At 40.4% G+C, this 19,871-nt stretch overlaps 1 protein-coding gene across 3 annotated transcripts in view; it reads left to right on the top strand.

Moving 5' to 3' along the window:
* The window catches only part of BUB1 (BUB1 mitotic checkpoint serine/threonine kinase), a 45,187-nt gene extending 30,554 nt beyond the window's left edge, over nt 1-14,633 (top strand). Inside the window, exons 19-26 of one of the 3 annotated variants that reach the window (XM_044918737.1) lie at nt 448-686; nt 1,818-1,961; nt 10,550-10,665; nt 11,202-11,363; nt 11,543-11,700; nt 11,798-11,972; nt 12,503-12,609; nt 14,329-14,633. In XM_044918737.1, the coding sequence (XP_044774672.1) occupies nt 448-686; nt 1,818-1,961; nt 10,550-10,665; nt 11,202-11,363; nt 11,543-11,700; nt 11,798-11,972; nt 12,503-12,609; nt 14,329-14,524 (1,297 nt within the window). In that variant the 3' untranslated portion in view covers nt 14,525-14,633. The remainder of the gene's footprint in view (nt 1-447; nt 687-1,817; nt 1,962-10,549; nt 10,666-11,201; nt 11,364-11,542; nt 11,701-11,797; nt 11,973-12,502; nt 12,610-14,328) is intronic. The other 2 variants (XM_044918738.1, XM_044918739.1) reach the window with 2 other exon arrangements.
* The last annotated feature ends 5,238 nt before the right edge of the window (nt 14,634-19,871 follow it).

The following is a 19,871-nucleotide window of genomic DNA, read 5'->3' as shown; positions in this document are numbered from 1 at the left end:
GATCAACCATATGTGTGTGTACAGAAAGATACTGGTGTTAGGTTTTGGATTATGACATTCTCTGTTTCTTTCAGTGCTATAAAAGAAGCCATTTTGGAATAGAGTTCAATATTCAGTCTTGATCCCCAGCTTGATGACATCTTGGGGAAATAAGCCCACCCCTCCCCATGTTTCCCACTGAAGAATATCCGTCGCGTTCCCTCACCTATTTGTTGACTCTATTTCCATGTCTTTGATTTTATTTCTATGCATACTGTACTGGCTGTGTATTTGCATATATTTGTTTGTCTGAAGAAAATGCTGTAATCAACTCTTTGTAAAGGAGTTTTGAAATGTCTTTCGTAGAATGAAAAGGGAACTGTTTTGTGGTACTTTTATGTGATCAAATCCAATAGACTTGTAATCATGTGTTTTGTTTCCTCTTGTCTATTCCTTTAACACATCCAGTCCAATTCAAGAGAAAACCCCAGAGCTGGCGTTCCCAGCAGACGTATCTTCGGCATCCTTGCTCCGTGGGAGCCAACCTGCTGCAGGTGGTGTGCTGACCAGTGAAGTAGCGCAGAGCCTCAAGGCTTGTAAACTCACAGACACTAACTTCACCATTGCAGAAGATCCACCAGACGCCAGTGCTGGGCGCCGAGCAGAATGGATGCAGACTAGTTCACTTGAGAATGTCGATGCTTCAAGTATGAACAGATGTTCAGTCTTAATTGTGTCCCCGAATAAGGACAATAGCCTGGTAAAAGCTGTTCCATGAAAGCTCAAAGAGCAGGGACTTGAATGTCTTTGAGTAGAACACAAATTCAGACAAAACTTGCAAACTGGATCACAGTGGGGTATAACAGTAGCACACTTGAAGGGCAAATTAATTCGTTTTAATTTTAGAAGGTATCAAAATCACTACTGTTGCAGGAGGGAGTTAGAACTGGAGGGCCTACTATGGCAGGCATTGAATTTAAGACTGGTATCCCCATTTTACAGCCAAATAAACAGGCTCAGAGCTTACCTCCTTTCCCCTGGTTACACAAAAACAGTCTTGGATAGTGTTGCATTGTGTTTAAGAATACAGACTGTGAAGACTGACTAGGTTCTAATCCTAGCTCCACTTTTAGGCAGTCACATGATCTTGGTTGGCCAAGATCATTTCAGTTCTCTGTGGCTCTCTTTCCTTCTGTATAAAGTGGGGGTGATGGTCCTACTGCAGAGTCTTCTTATAAGGACCAAGTGAAGTACTAAACAAAGTACTCAGAACAGGGTCCTACATACACTTAGCACTAAGTAAATGTTAATCATGCTGGATTAGTCTTTGATAACTACCACTAAAAGAATTTTTATAGCATGCTAAATTGAACAGAAACTTTATTCTTCCCTTTAGAAATGATATCTTTTTTGTGAACCCAAAGTATATCTCATGCATGCAAACTGCTCATAAATAATATAAGTATTGAAAGTCATTGTATTTTGTGGGAAATGTTAGAAGTAACTGATATCCAGGTCGGCCTTTAAGACATAATTATGTTAAAGGCAGAATCCAGCAGTTCCAGGCAAGTGGAACAGGTGCTTTTGGTGTTCATTTCCTTTGTCACAACTAAATATTGATCTAAATTTGTTGATCTAAAATAACAATGAGCTCTGCAGAACTAGCCATTTTGATTTTTCCAAATGGTTATTATTTGAGTCATTGCTGTATTTCTTTTAAAGATAAGGCTTTTGATAGCTTATTTAATGAATGTCTCCACTTGTTTTATCTGTAGTTTCTTTGGGAAAATTCTTGGGCACTGAATTCATTTCCTTTATTTGTTCCCATTCCTTTTAAGACTTGACTGTTGAGAATCCATGGGATGAAACGTTGATTCTCACCCTTTTATCTGGGCTTTCTAAACCAGTGAGATCCTATCCAAATACTTATGAATGGCAGTGTAAACTTCCAGCCATCAAGCCCAAGACTGAATTTCAACTGGGTAAGGACTATATGGGTAATAAAACTTTAAATTCTTCTATATGGGAAGTCAATGGTAACTCGTGTGTGTGATTCTCCTTCCGGTACCACCCCTGTGCCCCACCCCCACCTTAAGTAAAGAGTCATAGATTATCTATAGTACTAAGCTGAGAACATTTTGTTAAGCCATGACTGTCAGATTTTGATTGCTGTTGAGACTGTCACTTATAGAGAGTAATTTGGCAATACCTGTCAAAGTAAAAAATGCATATACTTTTAGACATCCACTTCTAAGAATTTCCTGCAGATATGCTTGCATCCATTCAAAATGACATATGTGCATGTAAAAACAGTAGATTGGAAACAACATAGGTGGCTATGGGGACTGCTTAAATAAATTATGGGACATCTCTATAGAAAATATAGCTTGCTCTGTACTGATAGGTAATGATGTCCAAAACATGCCGTTAAGGGCAGACTAATATTATATGCTGCCTTTTCTCAAAAAGGGGAAGATAACATATGTTCATATTCATGCTATTTCTAGAGAACCCTTGAAGCATACTCAAAACTAATAAAAATGGTTAACAGGGTGGATGTGAATAACAGTGGGAGCAAGACTTCTCACAAGATGCTTTACACACACACATGCACACGCACACACACACAGAGCTTCCCCTATTGACATCTTGCTTTAGTGTGGTACATTTGTTGAAATTGATGAGCCAATATTAATACATTATTATTGACTAAAGTCCGTAGTTTACATTCAGGTTCGTTCTTCGTGTTGTACGGTCTGTGGGGTTTGACAAATGTATAATGACCTGTATCCATCATTACAGTATCATAAAGAATAGTTTCACTGCCCCCAAAATCCCCTGTGTTCCATCTATTCATCACGTCTACCCTCTACCTAAAACCCTGACAAGCACTAATCTTTTTACTACTGTCTCCATAGTTTTGCCTTTTCCAGAATGTCATATAGTTGTAACCATACCACGTGCAAGCTTTTTCAGATTGGCTTCTTTCACTTAGCAATTTGCATTTAAGATTCCTCCATGTCTTTTCATGACTTGAAAGCTCTGTCTTTACAATCGCTGAGTAATAGTCCATTGTGCAAATGTGCCACAGTTTATTTATCTGTTCACCTATTGAAGGACATCTTGGTCGCTTCCAAGTTTTGGCAATTATGAATAAAGCTGCTGTAAAACTCCTATGCCGTTTTTGTGTGGACAGAAGTTTTCAGTTCATTTGGATAAATACCAAGGCCTTGTGATCGCTGGAACATGTGAGCGTATGTTTACTTCTGTAAGAAACCACCAAACTACCTTCAAACAGAGTTCGTACCATTTTGTATTCCCACCAGCAATGATGACAGCTCTGTTACTCCATAGCCTCACCATCATTTGGCGTTGTCAGAAGTTTGGGTTTTGGCCACTCTAATAGATGTGTAATGGTATTTCATTATGGTTTTTCATTTGTAATTCCCTAATTACATATGTACATTTTTTCATATGTTTATTTGCCATCTGTATATCTTTTAGGGTGAGGTATATATCCAGATCTTTTGCCCATTTTTTTTTTTTTTTTTTTTTTTTTTTTTTAATTTAAAGATTTTTTTTTTTTTATTTATTTTTTTGAGACAGAGAGAATGAGAGACAGAGAGCATGAGAGGGAGGAGGGTCAGAGGGAGAAGCAGACTCCCCGCCGAGCAGGGAGCCCGATGCGGGACTCGATCCAGGGACTCCAGGATCATGACCTGAGCCGAAGGCAGTCGCTTAACCGACTGAGCCACCCAGGCGCCCTGCCCATTTTTTTAAAAATCAGGTTGATCGTTTTCTTAGTTCTTTCTTTCTGAGTTTCCCCCCCCATTTTCTTAATTGAGTTTCAAGAGTTTGTTATGTATGTTGGATAACTTTTATCACTTAAGTGTTTCACAAAGATATTCACTCAATCTTTGGCTTGTCTTTTCATTCTGTCAACTGTGTCTTTTGCAGAGAAGTTTTTAAATTTTGTCCAGTTTATCAATTTATTTCTTTCATGGATCATGCTTTTGGTGTTGTGTCTTAAGAGGTCATCGGCACCCAAGGTCACCTAGCTATTCTCCTGTTACCTTCTAGGGATATTATAGTTTTGTTTTACATTGATGTGTATGATCCATTTTGAGTTAACTTTTATGAAAGGTGTAAGTTCGGTGTTTAGATTCATTTTTGCATGTTGATGTCCAGTTCCATCAGCATTTATTGAAAAGTCTATCCTTTCTTAATTGAATTGTCTTTGCTCCTTTGTCAATGATCATTTAACAGTATATTTGCTTGGCTCCATTTCTGGGCTCTCTCTTCCGTTCCATTGACCTATTTATCTATATCACACTGTTCTGATTATAGTAGCTTTTATAGTAAGTCTTGATGTTGTGTAATGCCAGTCCTCCAACTTGTTCTTCAATATTGTGTTGGCTGTCTGGGCCTTTTGCCTTTCCACATAAACTTTAAAATCGATTTGTCAATAGCCACAAAATAACTTGCAGGGATTTTGATTAGAATTTCTTTGAATCTATAGATCAAGTTGGGAAAAAATGACATCTTGACAGTATCATGTCGTCCTATCCATGTACATGGCATATCTCTATTTAGATCTTCTTTGATTTTTTTAAATCAAAGTTTTATAGAGTTCCTTATATAGATCTTCTGCATATCTTGTTAGATTTATGCCTAAGTTATTTCATTTTGGAGGATGCTAATGTAAGTGGTATTGTGTTTTTTTAATTTCAAATTCCACTTACAAATTTCTGGTACATAGGAAAGCAGTTGACTTATATATTGACCTTGTATATCCTGCAACCTTGCTATAATCATGTATTAGTTACAGGAGGGTTTTTTGTTGTTGATTTTTTGGCATTTTCTGACTAGACAATGCTGTCATCTATGTACAAGGACTATTTCATTTCTTCCTTCCCAAGCTGTATACATTTTATTTCATTTTCTTGTTTTATCGCATTAGCTAGGACTTCTAGTACAATGTTGAGTAGGAGTGGTGACAGGAGAAATTCTTGCCTTGTTCCTGATCTTAGTGAGAAAGCATTTATCTAGTTTCTCACCATTAAGTATGTTAGCTGTAGGTTTTTTGTAGATGTCTTTTGTCAAGTTGAGAAAGTTGCCCTCTATTCCTAGTTTGCAGAAAGTTGCTATTATGAATGGGTGTTGGATTTTATTAAATACTTTTTCTATTTTTATGATAAGATCATGTGATTTTTCTTTTTACTCTGTTCATGTGATAGATTCATTAATTGATTTTTGAATGTTGAACCAGCCTTGCATACCTGGGTTAAATCCCACTTGGCCATGGTAAATAATTCTTTTTATACTTGTTTTGGATTTGATTTGCTAATATTTTGTTGAGGATTTTTACATCTATGTTAATAAGAGATACTGCTCTATAGTTTTCTTATAGTGTATCTCTCTGGTTTTGATATTCAGCTAATGCTGGCCTCATAGAAGGGATTAGGAAGTATTCATTCTGCTTCTTTCCTCTGAAAGAGTTTGTGGAGAATTGGTATAATTTCTTCCTTAAATATTTGGTAGAATTCAATAATGCAATATATGTTAAGAAAAAAAAAAGAAGAAGAAGGTAGCGGGAGGGGAAGAATGAAGCGGGGGAAATCGGAAGGGTAGACGAACCATGAGAGATGATGGACTCTGAAAAACAAACAGGGTTCTAGAGGGGAGGGGGGTGGGAGGATGGGTTAGCCTGGTGGTGGGTATTGAGGAGGGCACATTCTGCATGGAGCACTGGGTGTTGTGCACAGACAATGAATCATGGAACACTTCATCTAAAACTAATGATGTAATGTATGGGGATTAACATAAGAATAATAAAAAAAAAAGTTAAATAAAAAATATATATATTTGGTAGAATTCACCAGTGGAAATCATCTGGTCCTGGTGCTTTCTGTTTAGGAAAGCTATTAATTATTGATTCAATTTCTTATCTCATACTCCTGTGTGAGTTTTGGTAGAGTATGTCTTTCAAGGAATTGGTCCATTTCATCTAGGTTATCAAATTTGTGGGCACAGAGTTGTTCATAGTATTCCCTTATTATTTATGGGATCTATACTGATGTTCTCTCTTTAATTTCTGATATTAGTATTTTGTGTCCTTTCCCTTTTTTTCTCAGGTAGCCTGGTAGGGGCTTATGGGTTTTTATTGACCTTTTCAAAGATTCAGCTTTTTGTTTCATTGATGTTCTATTTTCAATTTCATTGATATCTGCTCTTTTATTATTTTTGTATCTAAATTACGCAATTTTTTTCTTTTTTTGTCTTAATTAGGCAGGCAATTTTTTCTTGTTTTTTTTTTGTTTGTTTTGCCTACTCTGATTACTTTTTTCTTCTGCTTTGGATTTAATTTTTCCTTTTTTTTCTAGTTTTCTAAGGTGGAAACTAAAATTCTTGATTTTAGATCTTCTTTTCTAACATATGCATTTAATCCTATAAATTTCCCTCTAAGCACTGCTTTTGCTGTACCCCACAATTTTGATAAATTGTGTTTTCATTTTCTTTTAGTTCAAAATATTTTTAAATTTCTTTTAAGATTTCTTCTTTGATTAATGTGTTATTTTAATATGTGTTGTTTAATTTCCAAGTGTTTGGGGGCTTTCCAGCTATCTTTCTGTTATTGATTACTAGTTTAATTCCATTGTGGTTGGAGTACATACTTTGTATGATTTCTTTGTTTGTTTGGTTGGTTTTTTAATTTGATAAAGGTGTGTTTTTTGGTTTTGTTTTGGTTTGGTTTTTTTATGGCCCAGAATGGTCTGTCTTGGTGAATGTTCTATGTGAGCTTGAAAAGAATGTATTGTCTGCTGTTGTTAGATGAAGTATTCCATAAATGTTAATTAGATCCAGTTGATTCATGCTGTTGTTCAAGTCAGTCATGCCCTTACTGATTTTGCCTGTTGGGTCTGTCAATTACTGATAGAGAGGTGTAGCAATCTCCAACTAGAATGGTGAATTCATCTGTTCTCCTTGCAGTTCTATCAATTTTTGCCTCACTATTTTGATGCTCTGTTGTTAGGCACATACGCGTTACGGATTGTTATGTCTTTTTGGAAAATTGATCTTTTATTGTTACCTAATGCCCGTTTTTATGCCTGATAATTTTCATTGCTCTGACATCTGCTCTCTCTGAAATTAGTATAGCTACTCCAGCTTTCTGTTTATTAATGTTAGCATGCATGGTGTATCTGTCTCCATCCCTTTACTTTTAATCTATGTCTTTATATTTAAGGTGTTTTTCTCAAAGACAACGTATAGCTGGGTCTTGTATTTTATCTACTGCGATTGTTTCTGTTTTCATTGGTTTTTTTTTTTTTTTAAGTTTTTTTTTTAAGATTTGATTTATTTATTTGAGAGAGTGCACACGAGCGAGCCAGGGAAGACACAGAGGGAGGGGAAGCAGACTCCCTGCTGAGCAGGGAGCCCAATGTGCGGCTTGATCCCAGGACCCTGGGATCATGACCTGAGCCGAAGGCAGACGCTTAACCGACTGAGCCACCCAGGCGCCCCTTCATTGGTATATTATATATCTACTGATATCTAGAAAGATTACTGATAGAGCTGGATTAATATCTACTATATTTGTTACTGTTTTCTATTCATTGCCTTTGTTCTTTGTTTCCTTTTTTGTCTTCTCTGTCTTCTCTGGTGTTAATTGGGTATTTCTGTGATTTCATTTTCTCTATTAGCATATCGGTTATACTTCATTTTTTACTGTTTTTAGTAGTTGCCCTAGAGTTTGCAGTATACATTTAGAAGTAATCCAAGTCCACCTTCAAAGAACACTATAACACTTCACAGGTAATGCCAGGTACCTTATAAGAGAATGTTACTAATTAATTCTTCCCTCCTATCCCTTATAACAGCACTGTCACGTATTTCACTTATCCTAAACTGTACTTACTGAATACATTGTAGCAATTATTACTTTGAATAGTTATCTGTTAGGTCATCTAAGAATAAGAAAAATAAAAGATTTTATTTTATCTTCATTTATTCCTTTTTCCTGCAATCTTCTGATCTGAGTTTCTGGACTATCTCCTCATCCTTCTCTCTGCAGAACTTCTTTTAACATTTCTTGCAAGTCAGGCTTACTGGTGACAGATTCCCTTAATCTTTGTGTAAGCAAGTCTTTATTTCTTCACTTTTGAAGGAATAATTTCACTGCATACCAAATTTTTGATTGGTCATTTTTCCTTTTAACACTTACTCCACTCTCTTCTTGTTTGTGTGGTTTCCAGAGAAGTCAATGTAATTCTTCTCCTTGCTTCCCTATAGGCAGGGTAGTTTTATTCCACTGGCTTCTTTGAATATTTTTTTCTGGTCTGATTTTCTGCAGTTTGAATACAACTTGCCTGGGTGTAGAGTTTTGGCTATTTTTCCTGCCTTGTGTTCTCTGAGATTCCTAGATCCTTGATTTAGCGTCTGTCATTAATTTTAGAAATTTCTCAACCATTATTGCTCTAAATATTTTTTCTGTTCCTTTCTTGTTTTCTTCTGCCTCTAATATTCCCATTACACATGTGTTGCACCTACTGTAATTGTCCCACAACTTTTTTTTTTTTTTAAGATTTTATTTATTTATTTGAGACAGAGAGAATGAGAGACAGAGAGCATGAGAGGGAGGAGGGTCAGAGGGAGAAGCAGACTCCCTGCCGAGCAGGGAGCCCGATGCGGGACTCGATCCCGGGACTCCAGGATCATGACCTGAGCCGAAGGCAGTCCCTTAACCAACTGAGCGACCCAGGCGCCCCTGTCCCACAACTCTTGAATGTTCTTTTCTATCTTTTTAAATTTTTTTTCTCTTTGCAGATCAGTTTTGGAAGTTTCTGTTGACATTCTTACAAGCTGACGATTCTTTCCCAGCCATGTACAGCCTATTGAAGAGCTCATCAAAGAGAGTCTTCATTTCTGTTATAGTGGTCTTTTTTCCCTAGCACTTCCTTTTGATCCCACCTCAGGGTTTCTGTTTGTCTGCTTACATTCCCATCTATTCTTACATTTTTTCCTTTTCGCATTACAGCCCTTAGCATATTAATCATAATTTAAAAAAAATCCCTGGTCTTATAATTCCAAAATCTTTGCTATATCTGTGTCTAGCTCTGATACTTGCTCTGTGTCTTCAAGCTGTGTTTTTTGTCTTTTAGTATGCCTTGTCATTTTTGTTAGAAGCCAGACCCAATCCACTGGGTAAAAGGAACTAAGATAAAACAGGCCTCTAGTGTAAGATTTATCTGGCTTGAGATTAGGCTGTGTTTACTGTTTGTTGCCAATGCAGAGGCTAAACTTTCCATTTGTGTCCTTATTTCTGTCTCCCCTGTTGGCTTTGAGTTTCCCTTAAGACTTGTTCTCAAATAAGATCTGAGGTGTTAGTTGTGTTGTCGTCCCCCTCGTACTGGCTCCAGTGGTGGTTTCTCTGGCAAGCTGTTATTCTCTGTATTCACCAGTCTGTCTCCCCAATTTTAGAGGCAGCAGTTTGGCCTATGACTTCAGTTCTTTAATGGATCTTTGAAGACTTGTTGATTTTCAGTTTGTTTTGTTTTACTGTGGGGGTGGAGTGATGACTTCCACGCTCCTTAATGTGCCAGATTAGAAACCAGAAGTCTACTTTTTTATACTTGATTTTGAACACGTGGATTTTTTTAAATTACTTAAAATCTGTTACAACTTTATGTCAGTGGTCTTTCTCCCCAAACCAATAACCCCACTGTTATTAAAAATAGCAAGACAAATCCAATTTGAAGGACATTCTACAATTTATCTGACTAATACTCCTTGGAACCGTCATGGTCACCTAAAACAAAAAGTTTGAAACTGTTACAGCTTAGTGGAGGAGACCAAGGAGACTTGATGGATTTATCCTGAAACATTAAAGAAAAACTACCAAAATCCAGATAAAGAGTGGGTTTAGGAACCTACCAGTGTGGGTTCTGACTTTGGGACAAAGGGACCATGGTTATTAAATGCTAACAGTAGGGGAAACTGGGTACAGAGCAAACAGAAACTCTACTGTCTTTGTGTAACTTTTTTGTAAATTGAAAACTATCCTAAAATAAAATTTTTACATCAATAAAAAATTATAATTATTCTATTAGAAATATTGGTACAATTATACTTTGCCCATTTTGTCCAGGTGTAAAACACTTGTGTTTTTCAAAGGCATATGGTAGAGCTTTGTTCAGCACTTTACCGAGGATCTTTGTGTGTACTTTCTAACATCACAACAGTCTTGCCAAGTAGACAGCACAGGTGTTACCCCTCTGATATGAGAACATTGGTGAAGAGAGAATGTCTGCCCCGTTCCTGCCATTCAGTGGCAGGCCTGGTGCCCAGCAGTGCTGCTTCTCTTCCCCCGGCCCAGCATTTACAAAGGGGAGCTGTTTTGTGGCAGGTGTTTTAACTCCTTGAAGAAGAAAAACATTTCCTGAGGGAGCTATATATCCATTTGTATTTATTAAAGCAAGCAAGCACCAAGAAAATTCTACAAATACAAAACTTACCAGAAATAATGTTTTGAGCCTTTTTTTTTTTTCATTTTGACTCCTGTGTCTTCAAGGTTCCTTGCTGGTCTATGTCGATCACCTTCTTGGAGAAGGGGCCTTTGCCCAGGTCTATGAAGTTACCCATGGAGAGGTGAATGATACCAAAAATAAACAGAAATTTGTTTTAAAGGTAAATAATTTGAGCAGTTCATTGTGTAGTATAGAAATGAATTTTAGGGCGCCTGGGTGGCTCAGTTGGTTAAGCGACTGCCTTCGGCTCAGGTCATGATCCTGGAGTCCCGGGATCGAGTCCCGCATCGGGCTCCCTGCTCGGCAAGGAGTCTGCTTCTCCCTCTGACCTTCCTCCCTCTCATGCTCTCTGTCTCTCATTCTCTCTGTCAAATAAATAAAAAAAATCTTTAAAAAAAAAAAAAAAAAAAAAAGATGAATTTTAGAACTTGAGTCTGTCGGCCTCTTTTTTCTTTTTCAAGGCAATGGTGATTTCATTTAGGTCTAGTCCATGGTTAAGAAACAAAAACCATGTGGCAGGGATTTAGAATGGCCTTGCCACAGAAATGATCTCACGGCAAGTCCCATACTTGAGCAGTAGTTCATAGCTTGTCATCACTTTCTACCCCACATCCTTTACTGGGGTAGAAGTTGCTTTCTGGCTATCGTTTTCCAGAACGTGAGGCTGGATGTGAATGTCACACACCTGATTTGCAGGTCCAGAAGCCCGCCAACCCCTGGGAGTTCTACATCGGGACCCAGCTGATGGAGAGACTAAAGCCAAGCATGCGACACATGTTCATCAAATTCTATTCTGCCCACTTCTTCCAGAATGGCAGTGTATTAGTAGGAGACCTCTACAGCTATGGCACGTTGCTAGTAAGTGTCTTCATTATTATGATGAGAACGTGAGTTTGAAGTCCATTGTTGGCTGGTGGTTGGCTCCAACATTGTAGTTGGAGCTTCTGTTGGAGTGGTAGGTGGGGGCAAAGCTCTTGACTTGAGATCTCATCCATCCTGAGGAACCAATTCAGAATTCCACTCTGTGTTGTTTCTAGAATGCTATTAACCTCTATAAAAACACCCCAGAAAAAGTGATGCCGCAAGCCCTAGTCCTGTCCTTTGCGATCAGGATGCTCTGCATGATTGAGCAAGTGCACGACTGTGAAATAATTCATGGAGACATTAAGCCAGACAATTTCATACTTGGAAACAGGCAAGTGTTGCACTTTGAACACAGTTCTTACTGTGTCCCCAGCAGCCTTTTATTATTTGTGCTCATGGCGCCTGGCCCTTGTTTGTGTTTAATACAGATTTTTGGAACAGGACGGTGAAGATGATGATGTATCTGCTGGCCTGGCACTGATTGACCTGGGTCAGAGTATAGACATGAAACTTTTTCCAAAAGGAACTACATTTACAGCAAAGTGTGAGACATCTGGTTTTCAGTGTACTGAGATGCTCAGCAACAAACCATGGAGCTACCAGGTATGGAACCGAAGGGAGAGATTTGAAAATCGTTTCCTTTGTTATACTTGCTATATTTTAAAAATGAACTGGGGGATCTCGTTAGTTTGAGCCAGTCTTGTCATCTTCTGTCCTTGGATTTAAGACCATGCTCGTGTGTTGTTTTCAGTGATGGACACATCCCACAGCTAGAGGCTTCAGAGTGCAGAGGGAGGCCAACCACCAGAGTCCCGGGGCGAGGGGGTGGGGAACGTCTAAGCTGACCGTGTGCAAGAGGGGCTGAAGTGCTGTGTTTGCCCCCGGAGAGCAAAACGGACTTGAGAAGGACACGGTAGCTCCGGAAGAACACCTTTCCAAGGGGCTGCCTCCAGCAAAGCCCGGACAGGCATTCAGCAGGGCGTATCAGCGGGACACTGAACAAATGGCTTCCCAAAATTATTTAAAAGTAAAATCCTGTGATTATTTACCTAGCTGTAGAAGTTAGAGAGACCTCTTCTATACTCACGTGTGAGTAACTATTCTGGTCATAGACACTGAGACTTCCTTTATAGATGGATTACTTTGGAGTTGCTGCAACAGTGTACTGCATGCTCTTTGGCACTTACATGAAAGTGAAAAAGGAAGGAGGAGTCTGGAAGCCGGAAGGTCTTTTTAGGAGGTGAGTATTTGCGTTGGTGCTGCAGCAAAAGAGCATGAACAGCAGAATGTTGGGTTCTGTCTGGTGGAAAACGGATCTCTGTCACTGCCCAGAAAAGCCCCGCCTTGGGGTGGACGCTGCGCACCATGAGCGAGTTCCACAGCTCCGCAGCTGCTGGTGCAGCCGGTGCCTGCCCGGACCCACTGAGAGCGGGCGGAGGGGCGGGCATCCTGTCCACGCTCAGATGTTTCTCTTCACCCTTCACAGAAATTGCCTGGTGCCCCTGAACCTTAAGGTTTTTACTTGTTTCCTTGCCTTTATAAATAAATGGGAATAATGCCGAGCACACTTTCCTAAGAAGTTTCTTATAAGAAGCAAAGGCAAATCATGTATGTGAAAGTGCTTTGTCAGTTATAAAGTAACGTGACGAGGCAGCTGGCTGTCCCAGGGCAGGGTTTTAAGTCCCATGCCTGGGTGACTTTAGTTTTTGTAAGACTGTTCTCATTTGTAAAATGGTAGTGAAAATTAACGACTAGACTAGAGCTCTTCCTATCCACATAGATGGCTCTCAACACAGTCACGTGAATAAGCTATTGTGATGTTTGGGTATTTGGTACATGCATGTTCATTATATCACTTATACTTTTGTTAACTTTTTTTTTTTGAGGTATAAAAACATACGTAGAAAAGTACGCTCACCTTTAGTGTCCAAAAGGCCTAATGGAGTTTTACATGTTTGTATCTTGAAGAAATTTAAGCTGGGACTCCCCCCAGCCCCTCATGTACACACCCACCCACCCCAACAACAAAAAAAACAGCAGTCGGCGGTAATTTTATGAAATGTAGCATCAGTATATAAATAAGATTAGATTCAGGCCCTGAAGGAAAACTTAGAACTTTATTCTGCATAATGAGTCGTCAAATTTAGCAAATACTTTATTCCTTCTCTTGCTCATAATCAAAGGACCAGAGAGGTATTCACAAGGCTTCTGTCTGATCACCAGAGCCGAGAAAAGTCTTACCCCTCAGCAGGCCTGATAGTAGTGAGCTGAATTTAGTTGTGGTCTGCTTTTTGCCCTGTGCCTTATCTCCATGCTGTGAGGGGTTTGCAGTTAATTTTAAGGCTTCCAGGAGTTGTCTACCTGGTCCCAGCACACACGCAGTTAGGCTCGTCAGAACCATTCAGTCAGCTTATCAGATGCTGGCAGTATGGGATAGAAAGCTAGCCAAAAGCAGACTGATTTTCTTAAAAATAAATAAAAGAAAGTTCTTCCACTGGAGACCTATTACTACACTAAGACTACTTAAGTCATTTTTTGGAGTAAAGTGTGTATAAGACATTCAGTTGGATCTTTAATTTCTCTTACTTAGATTCAACATTCCGATTCCTGGGGCGCCTGGGTGGTTCAGTCGGTTAAGCGTCTGTCTTCGGCTCAGGTCATGATCCCAGGGTCCTGGGATCGAGCCCCGCATCAGGCTCCCTACTGGGCGGGAAGCCTGCTTCTCTCTCTCCCACTCCCCCGCTGTTTTCCTGCTCTCGCTGTGTCTCTCTCTGTCAAATAAATAAATAAATAAATCTTTAAAAAAAAAAGAAAACCATTCCGATTCCTGATGCATTAAGCTGAGTTTAGGTGAAGTTCTGTTCAGCTGTCCGGGCGTGTAGAAGGCAGAGGCCGGAGTGAGGTTGCCAGGTATGTTGAACACTACACTTTATCTTGTCTTTATGCATTGTCTCTCCAGGCTTCCTCATCTGGATATGTGGAGTGAATTCTTTCACATCATGTTGAATATTCCAGACTGTCATCATCTTCCGTCTTTGGATTTGTTAAGGCAAAAGCTGAAGAAACTATTTCAACAACACTATACAAACAAGATTAAGACCCTACGTAATAGGCTAATTGTACTGCTCTTAGAATATAAGCGTTCTCGAAAATAAAACATGGACATTCCCTAGCAATCACTTTGTAAATGCTGCCTGTTCACTTTGACCCTTGATGTTTTCCTCATTTATTGTTTATATAAATGTTTCTTAAAAATAAAGTCCACAAAATATATCCATGTGACTTGGATGTTACAAATATTTCAGCAAAGTATACAACCTGGTAAGGTGCCCCCACATAGCAGGCTGATGGGGCGCCTCTTGGGATGCAGGCATTCATGAGAATAATTTGGATCCAAATATTCTCTAAAATCACTTTTAACACTGACCTGTTCACTTTAAGCCAAAAACTTTTTCTAAGTTGAGGGTTTGTATTTGTATATAATAAACAAAAATTCTCCAAAGATAGTCAAAGGATTTCACGTTTTTATGGATAAAATTTGCCTGTTTTTTTTTTTAAGATTTATTTATTTGAGAGATAGAATGGGGGGAGGGGCAGAGGGAAAGAGAATCCTCAAGCAGACTCCCTGCTGAGCGAGGAGCCCCGTGCAGGGCTCGATTCCAGGACCCTGAGATCATGACCTGAACCGAAATCAAGAACCGAAATCCTGAACCCAGGACACTGAGCTCATGACCTGAACCGAAATCAAGTCGGATGCTTAACCAACTGAGCCACCCAGGCGCCCCAAAATTTGCCTGTTCTTTATTGTACCATTCTTCAGGGCTGTCCCTGGGAAATATTACAGGTATAAATCTTAAGCTTATTTTTTTAAAGTACCATTCAAAGAAATATCTCCCATCTTGAAAATAGTTTTACAAGCTGTATAAATCATTAATTACCTCTAAAATTATAGCAGCCAACTTAGCATTTATCGACTTTTAAAGCTGGAAGGGTCCTGTAACCTGAACTGAACTTCATTTCTCCATCCCTCCCTCCTTACCTTAGCATTATGATGAAAAGAAATCTGCGGTGACACCCAATTCAAGAGCACAGAGTCAACTGTTTCCTCCTACCCTTAACTCCCAGCCTGTTCTAGGAGCAACCATGACTCATTTTTTTTTTAATCTTTCAAGAATGATTCTATGCATATTTCTGTATATTTTTCATACAACTGGCATAATTGTGGTTTTTTAAATTTAATGTATAGACTATATTTACATATAGGATAGTCTCATTTTTGTTAATGACTGTAATATTTCATTATATGATGTATCTGTTAATTCCTAGAAACAAATTTCTGGGTCAAAGGTGAGTGCATTTAAAATTTTATGTTAGTGGACACCTGGGTGGCTCAGTTGGTTAAGCATCTGCTTTCCACTCAGGTCATGATCCCAGGGTCCTGGGATCGAGCCCCGCATTGGGCTCCCAGCTCCCCGCTCCCTTCCCTTCTGCTTCCTGCTCCCCCTGCTTGTGCCCACGCTCTCTTTCTGACAAATAAATAAAATCTTAAAAAAAAAAAAACAACAGAAAAAAGGTCCTCTAATTTTTTTATACTAGTACTAATTTAAACACTTAGGACTAAACTTTTGGTTGCTTAAATCAGATCTAATTTTTTCCTATTTTTCCTAGCTGGTAGTTTGAATACATGAAGCCTGTTGGTTTTGGGGCAGAGGGGGGGAAGCTTTTCAGATGATTCTTTTGAAGTTTCCCAGTAAATAGTCTTCACTATGAAAATCTTGCGTATGTCTTTCCCAGGTTTTCACTGGTGATTTTTCTCTTGCTGGCTGTTGAGAAGAGAGCTGAGCACTGCCCGCCCCCACCTTTGGCTCCAGTGGGAGCTCTTCTCATGCTGACCCAGTAAGCTCACAGCGCTGGCCTGAGGGAGACGGGTTTAATCATGTTGAAGGAATACCCATCCACTTCTTCTTACAAACATGAATTACGGTACTTTTCTAGTTTTCTTGCCCATCTTTCCATATTTACTCAAAGTGTCAACATAACCGAGTACTGATAAAGCCAAGTTTGTGGGGTCTTTTTTTTCTTTTGAAAATGACTGTTTTGAGAAGAAAGCAAGACAAAAGAAGATACTGGTGCTGTTTACTAAACTAAGAGCAAAGCGTGTCCCTCCGTGAAAGGCCGCTGTGGGTGCCTTCAATCTTGGGCTGGGAGGACACTTGGTGTCTGGCCCCTGTTCCCACCAGCCCGTTCGCTATTACTGGATCTTCAGCTTCCACCACACTCCAAATATCCTCCGTGTTATTCACACCAACAGCCTCAGCCTGACCACGGTGTTGTCCCAGCACTGCTGTTGCCCATCTGGTGTCTGATCTACGCCAAGGGCTTTACTTAAATAAACTTCACAGCCTCATTTCCTAGCAACAACTTGTCTCCAGGGAGAAAGGCTCCATCTGAACAAAGTAAGTTACTTGGAGCATTTCAGCCAAAGTCTTTTTTTTTTTTTTTTTGTCCATTACCTGGTACAAATTATAGTAATCATCTTTAATTATAAATTAGTTGTCTGCATTGCACACACACACACACAATGTTTATCTGCACAAGGAAAAAGGCTCTATCTAAAGGACAGCTGAAACGGATGCATGAGAAGTCAGCACTGGGAGGGAGGAAACGCAGCTCACTCCACTAAGGAGACTGAACTTTCCTTGAGGACAGAGCTGGGTCTTATCCATCTGTGTCTCCTGCAAAGCTGAGCAGGGGTGCAAGTCATGCTAAGTGCTCCAACATTGGCTAGACTCAGTGTAGGTTCAGATTTAGTATCTATCTTGGGTCAAGGCATCTCCTATTCATTCTTGGCCCCGGACTCCACATTCTAACTTCTAGCTAAGAATCAATCTGGTCCCTTAGGAGATTCAGAGACTCCTCTTATCAGTGCCTTTTCCCTCTGGATCATATCTGTGGTCTAAGGCAATGATTCTAAAATTTATTTTTCCAAAGACTATGGAACTATAAGTGGCAAGAGCTCCTAAATAGCTGGGCATTTGGCATAGTCTCTAAGGACACCTGCAAGCTATTATTACTCCACACCTTTCTGTGCCACTGATCCTAGGAGTCCTCATGCTTGGTCTTTCATTTCCCCCATCACTGGAGCCAATCCATCTGTCCATCGGTTCCATTCTGGAATGTTTCAGACAAACCCACTTCTGGACTGGCTAGGTTATAAGCAGGCTAAGGTGCTATAAGAGAGAACCCCCCCCCCCACACACACACACACAGACAGTAGCTTAGAAAAGACACGTGATTTCAGCCTCCTGTTACAGTCTAGGGGGACGTGATGGCGTGCTGGCACTGACTCTGCCACCCTTCACAGGCTTCCAGGATGTTCTGATGGTTGCCATTCTCAGTCAGGAAGTGGACAAGATAGAGAGCCTACTCCCAAGGGCAGGACCTGTGAGGTGCAAACCCAGATTGGGCTCAGAGCCCCAGGGGCTGACACAATCATATTGCCCCATCCCCCTGCCGGGAGACAGGAATGAAGTGCCCAGCTGGGAGACCATGTGCCAAAACATGGGGTGACAATTTCATTGAAAGGCAGAAGAAAGACCCAGAGAGGCGCCAACGGCCACCACAACTGTTGCTTCCCCTTCCTCTGAGACTGTTTCCTTGAAGGGGGCGGTGGGGCCCCCTGGTGGCCACAGGGGCTGCTGCAAGTCCGGAGTAATTGGCCCCAGGCTCTCTCCCCCAAGGGCTCAGCCATGAAGAAAATTACACAAGGTTTACTCTGTTACTGTTTAATGTCGAACAGGTGGAACAACGTATAGGTCCGTGAATAGGTCAAGTCTTCAATAAATCAGGAAACACCGATGGTACGGAACACTTGGCAGCATTTTTTGTGTGTATGTATATACGCACACATATATCTCAAGATGAAAAATACTGCTAAGTGAAAAAAGATTCTTAAACTATATATATAAAAATGTCATGACATCCCACTTTAGGATAAAAAAATGCAATTACAGTTGACCCTTGAACATGAGTTTGAACTCATAGGCAGGTCCACTTATATATGGATTTTTTTTAAAAAAATTACAATACTGTATTTTCTCTTCCTTATGACTTAACATTTTATTTTCTCTAGCTTACTTTATTGTAAGAATATAGTATATACTACACATTACATGTAAATTATGTGTTAATCAGCTGTTTATGTTACTGGCAAGGCTTTTCTGGCCAACAGTAGGCTGTCAGTAAAGTTTTGTGGGGGAGTCAAAAGTGATATGCAGATTTGGGACTGTGCTGGGGTCAGTGACCCTACCCCCTGACGCTGTGTTGGTCAAGGGTCCGCTGCACATCACATATTCATATGCATGACAGACATGACTGTAAATGGGTAGGTGTGTTTCCAGAAGGACAAACAACAAACTCAGCATCACCACTGGGAAGGGGGCCTCAGATTGTGAGTGGAAGAATGAAGGGGAGGTGGGCGTCAGGAGAAGCAAGAATACAGAGCAACTTCTGACTTTTTACTATATTTCTGTGTTTTTGTTTTTTTTTGTTGTTTTTTTACAATGACTGCATAGTTCATCTAAAAATGCCCAGCACATGTTCAAGTTAAAAAAATGAAGTTGCCACTCGGTACATGGAGTGTATAATATTTAGTATAACGATACATGTTAGCTATACAAAGGAATAAGAGCAGTCTGGAGGCTGGCAGGACTGCATAAATCCCATCAGATGGGTCAGCGACGCCCCACCTTCCAGGGATCATTACGGTAACGAAATTCTAAAGCAGCAATACTGAATACCAGGTGTGGCTTTGAACCAGGAACAGCACTCTGTGAGAGCAAGCTCGCCCGTCCTCCTCCTCCTTCAGCCCCCCAGTCTTGGGAGGGAGGTACCATCTATCCCAACTGCAGGGGAGAAAAGGGGGCACACAGCGATTACGGGGCATGGTCAGTGGGGGGGAGGGTATAATACCAGACAATCTGGCCCCAGAGTCCGTGCCCGAAACCTTGACTTTGCTCCTACACCAGAGGTCACCTTCAGAACCGAGGAAAAGGCGGCCCTCCCAAGCTAACTTCCGTTGTCACTCTGACAGGACACATGACTAAGGCCTCACTGCACTCGGAGACCTCAGGTCAAGGACCCCTGCCTTATAGTGGGGCCCGGGACGAGGTACAGAAGAATGAGGAGCTATATCCTGACAACGTGCTCAAAATGCGATTGTGAGGTACGGCAGTCAGATTCATAGAGACGGAAGGTAGAATGGTGCTTGCCGGGGCCTGGGGGGGCGAAGGGTAGCCAGTGTGAAGATCAAAAGTTCTGGAGATCTGTTGCACAACAGTGTGAATATACTTAAAGCGAATAAACTATATGCTTAGAATTGGTTATGGGGGCACCTGGGTGGCTCAGTCGTTACGCATTTGCCTTCGGCTCAGGTCATGATCCCAGGGTCCTGGGATCGAGCCCCACGTCGGGCTCCCTGCTCTGTGGGGGGCCTGCTTCTCC

Source organism: Neomonachus schauinslandi, chromosome 10 (genome assembly GCF_002201575.2).
Source record: "Neomonachus schauinslandi chromosome 10, ASM220157v2, whole genome shotgun sequence".
Classification (NCBI taxonomy): domain Eukaryota; kingdom Metazoa; phylum Chordata; class Mammalia; order Carnivora; family Phocidae; genus Neomonachus; species Neomonachus schauinslandi.
Note: the sequence above shows the minus strand (reverse complement) of the source record. Positions and strands in the feature narration are given on the sequence as shown.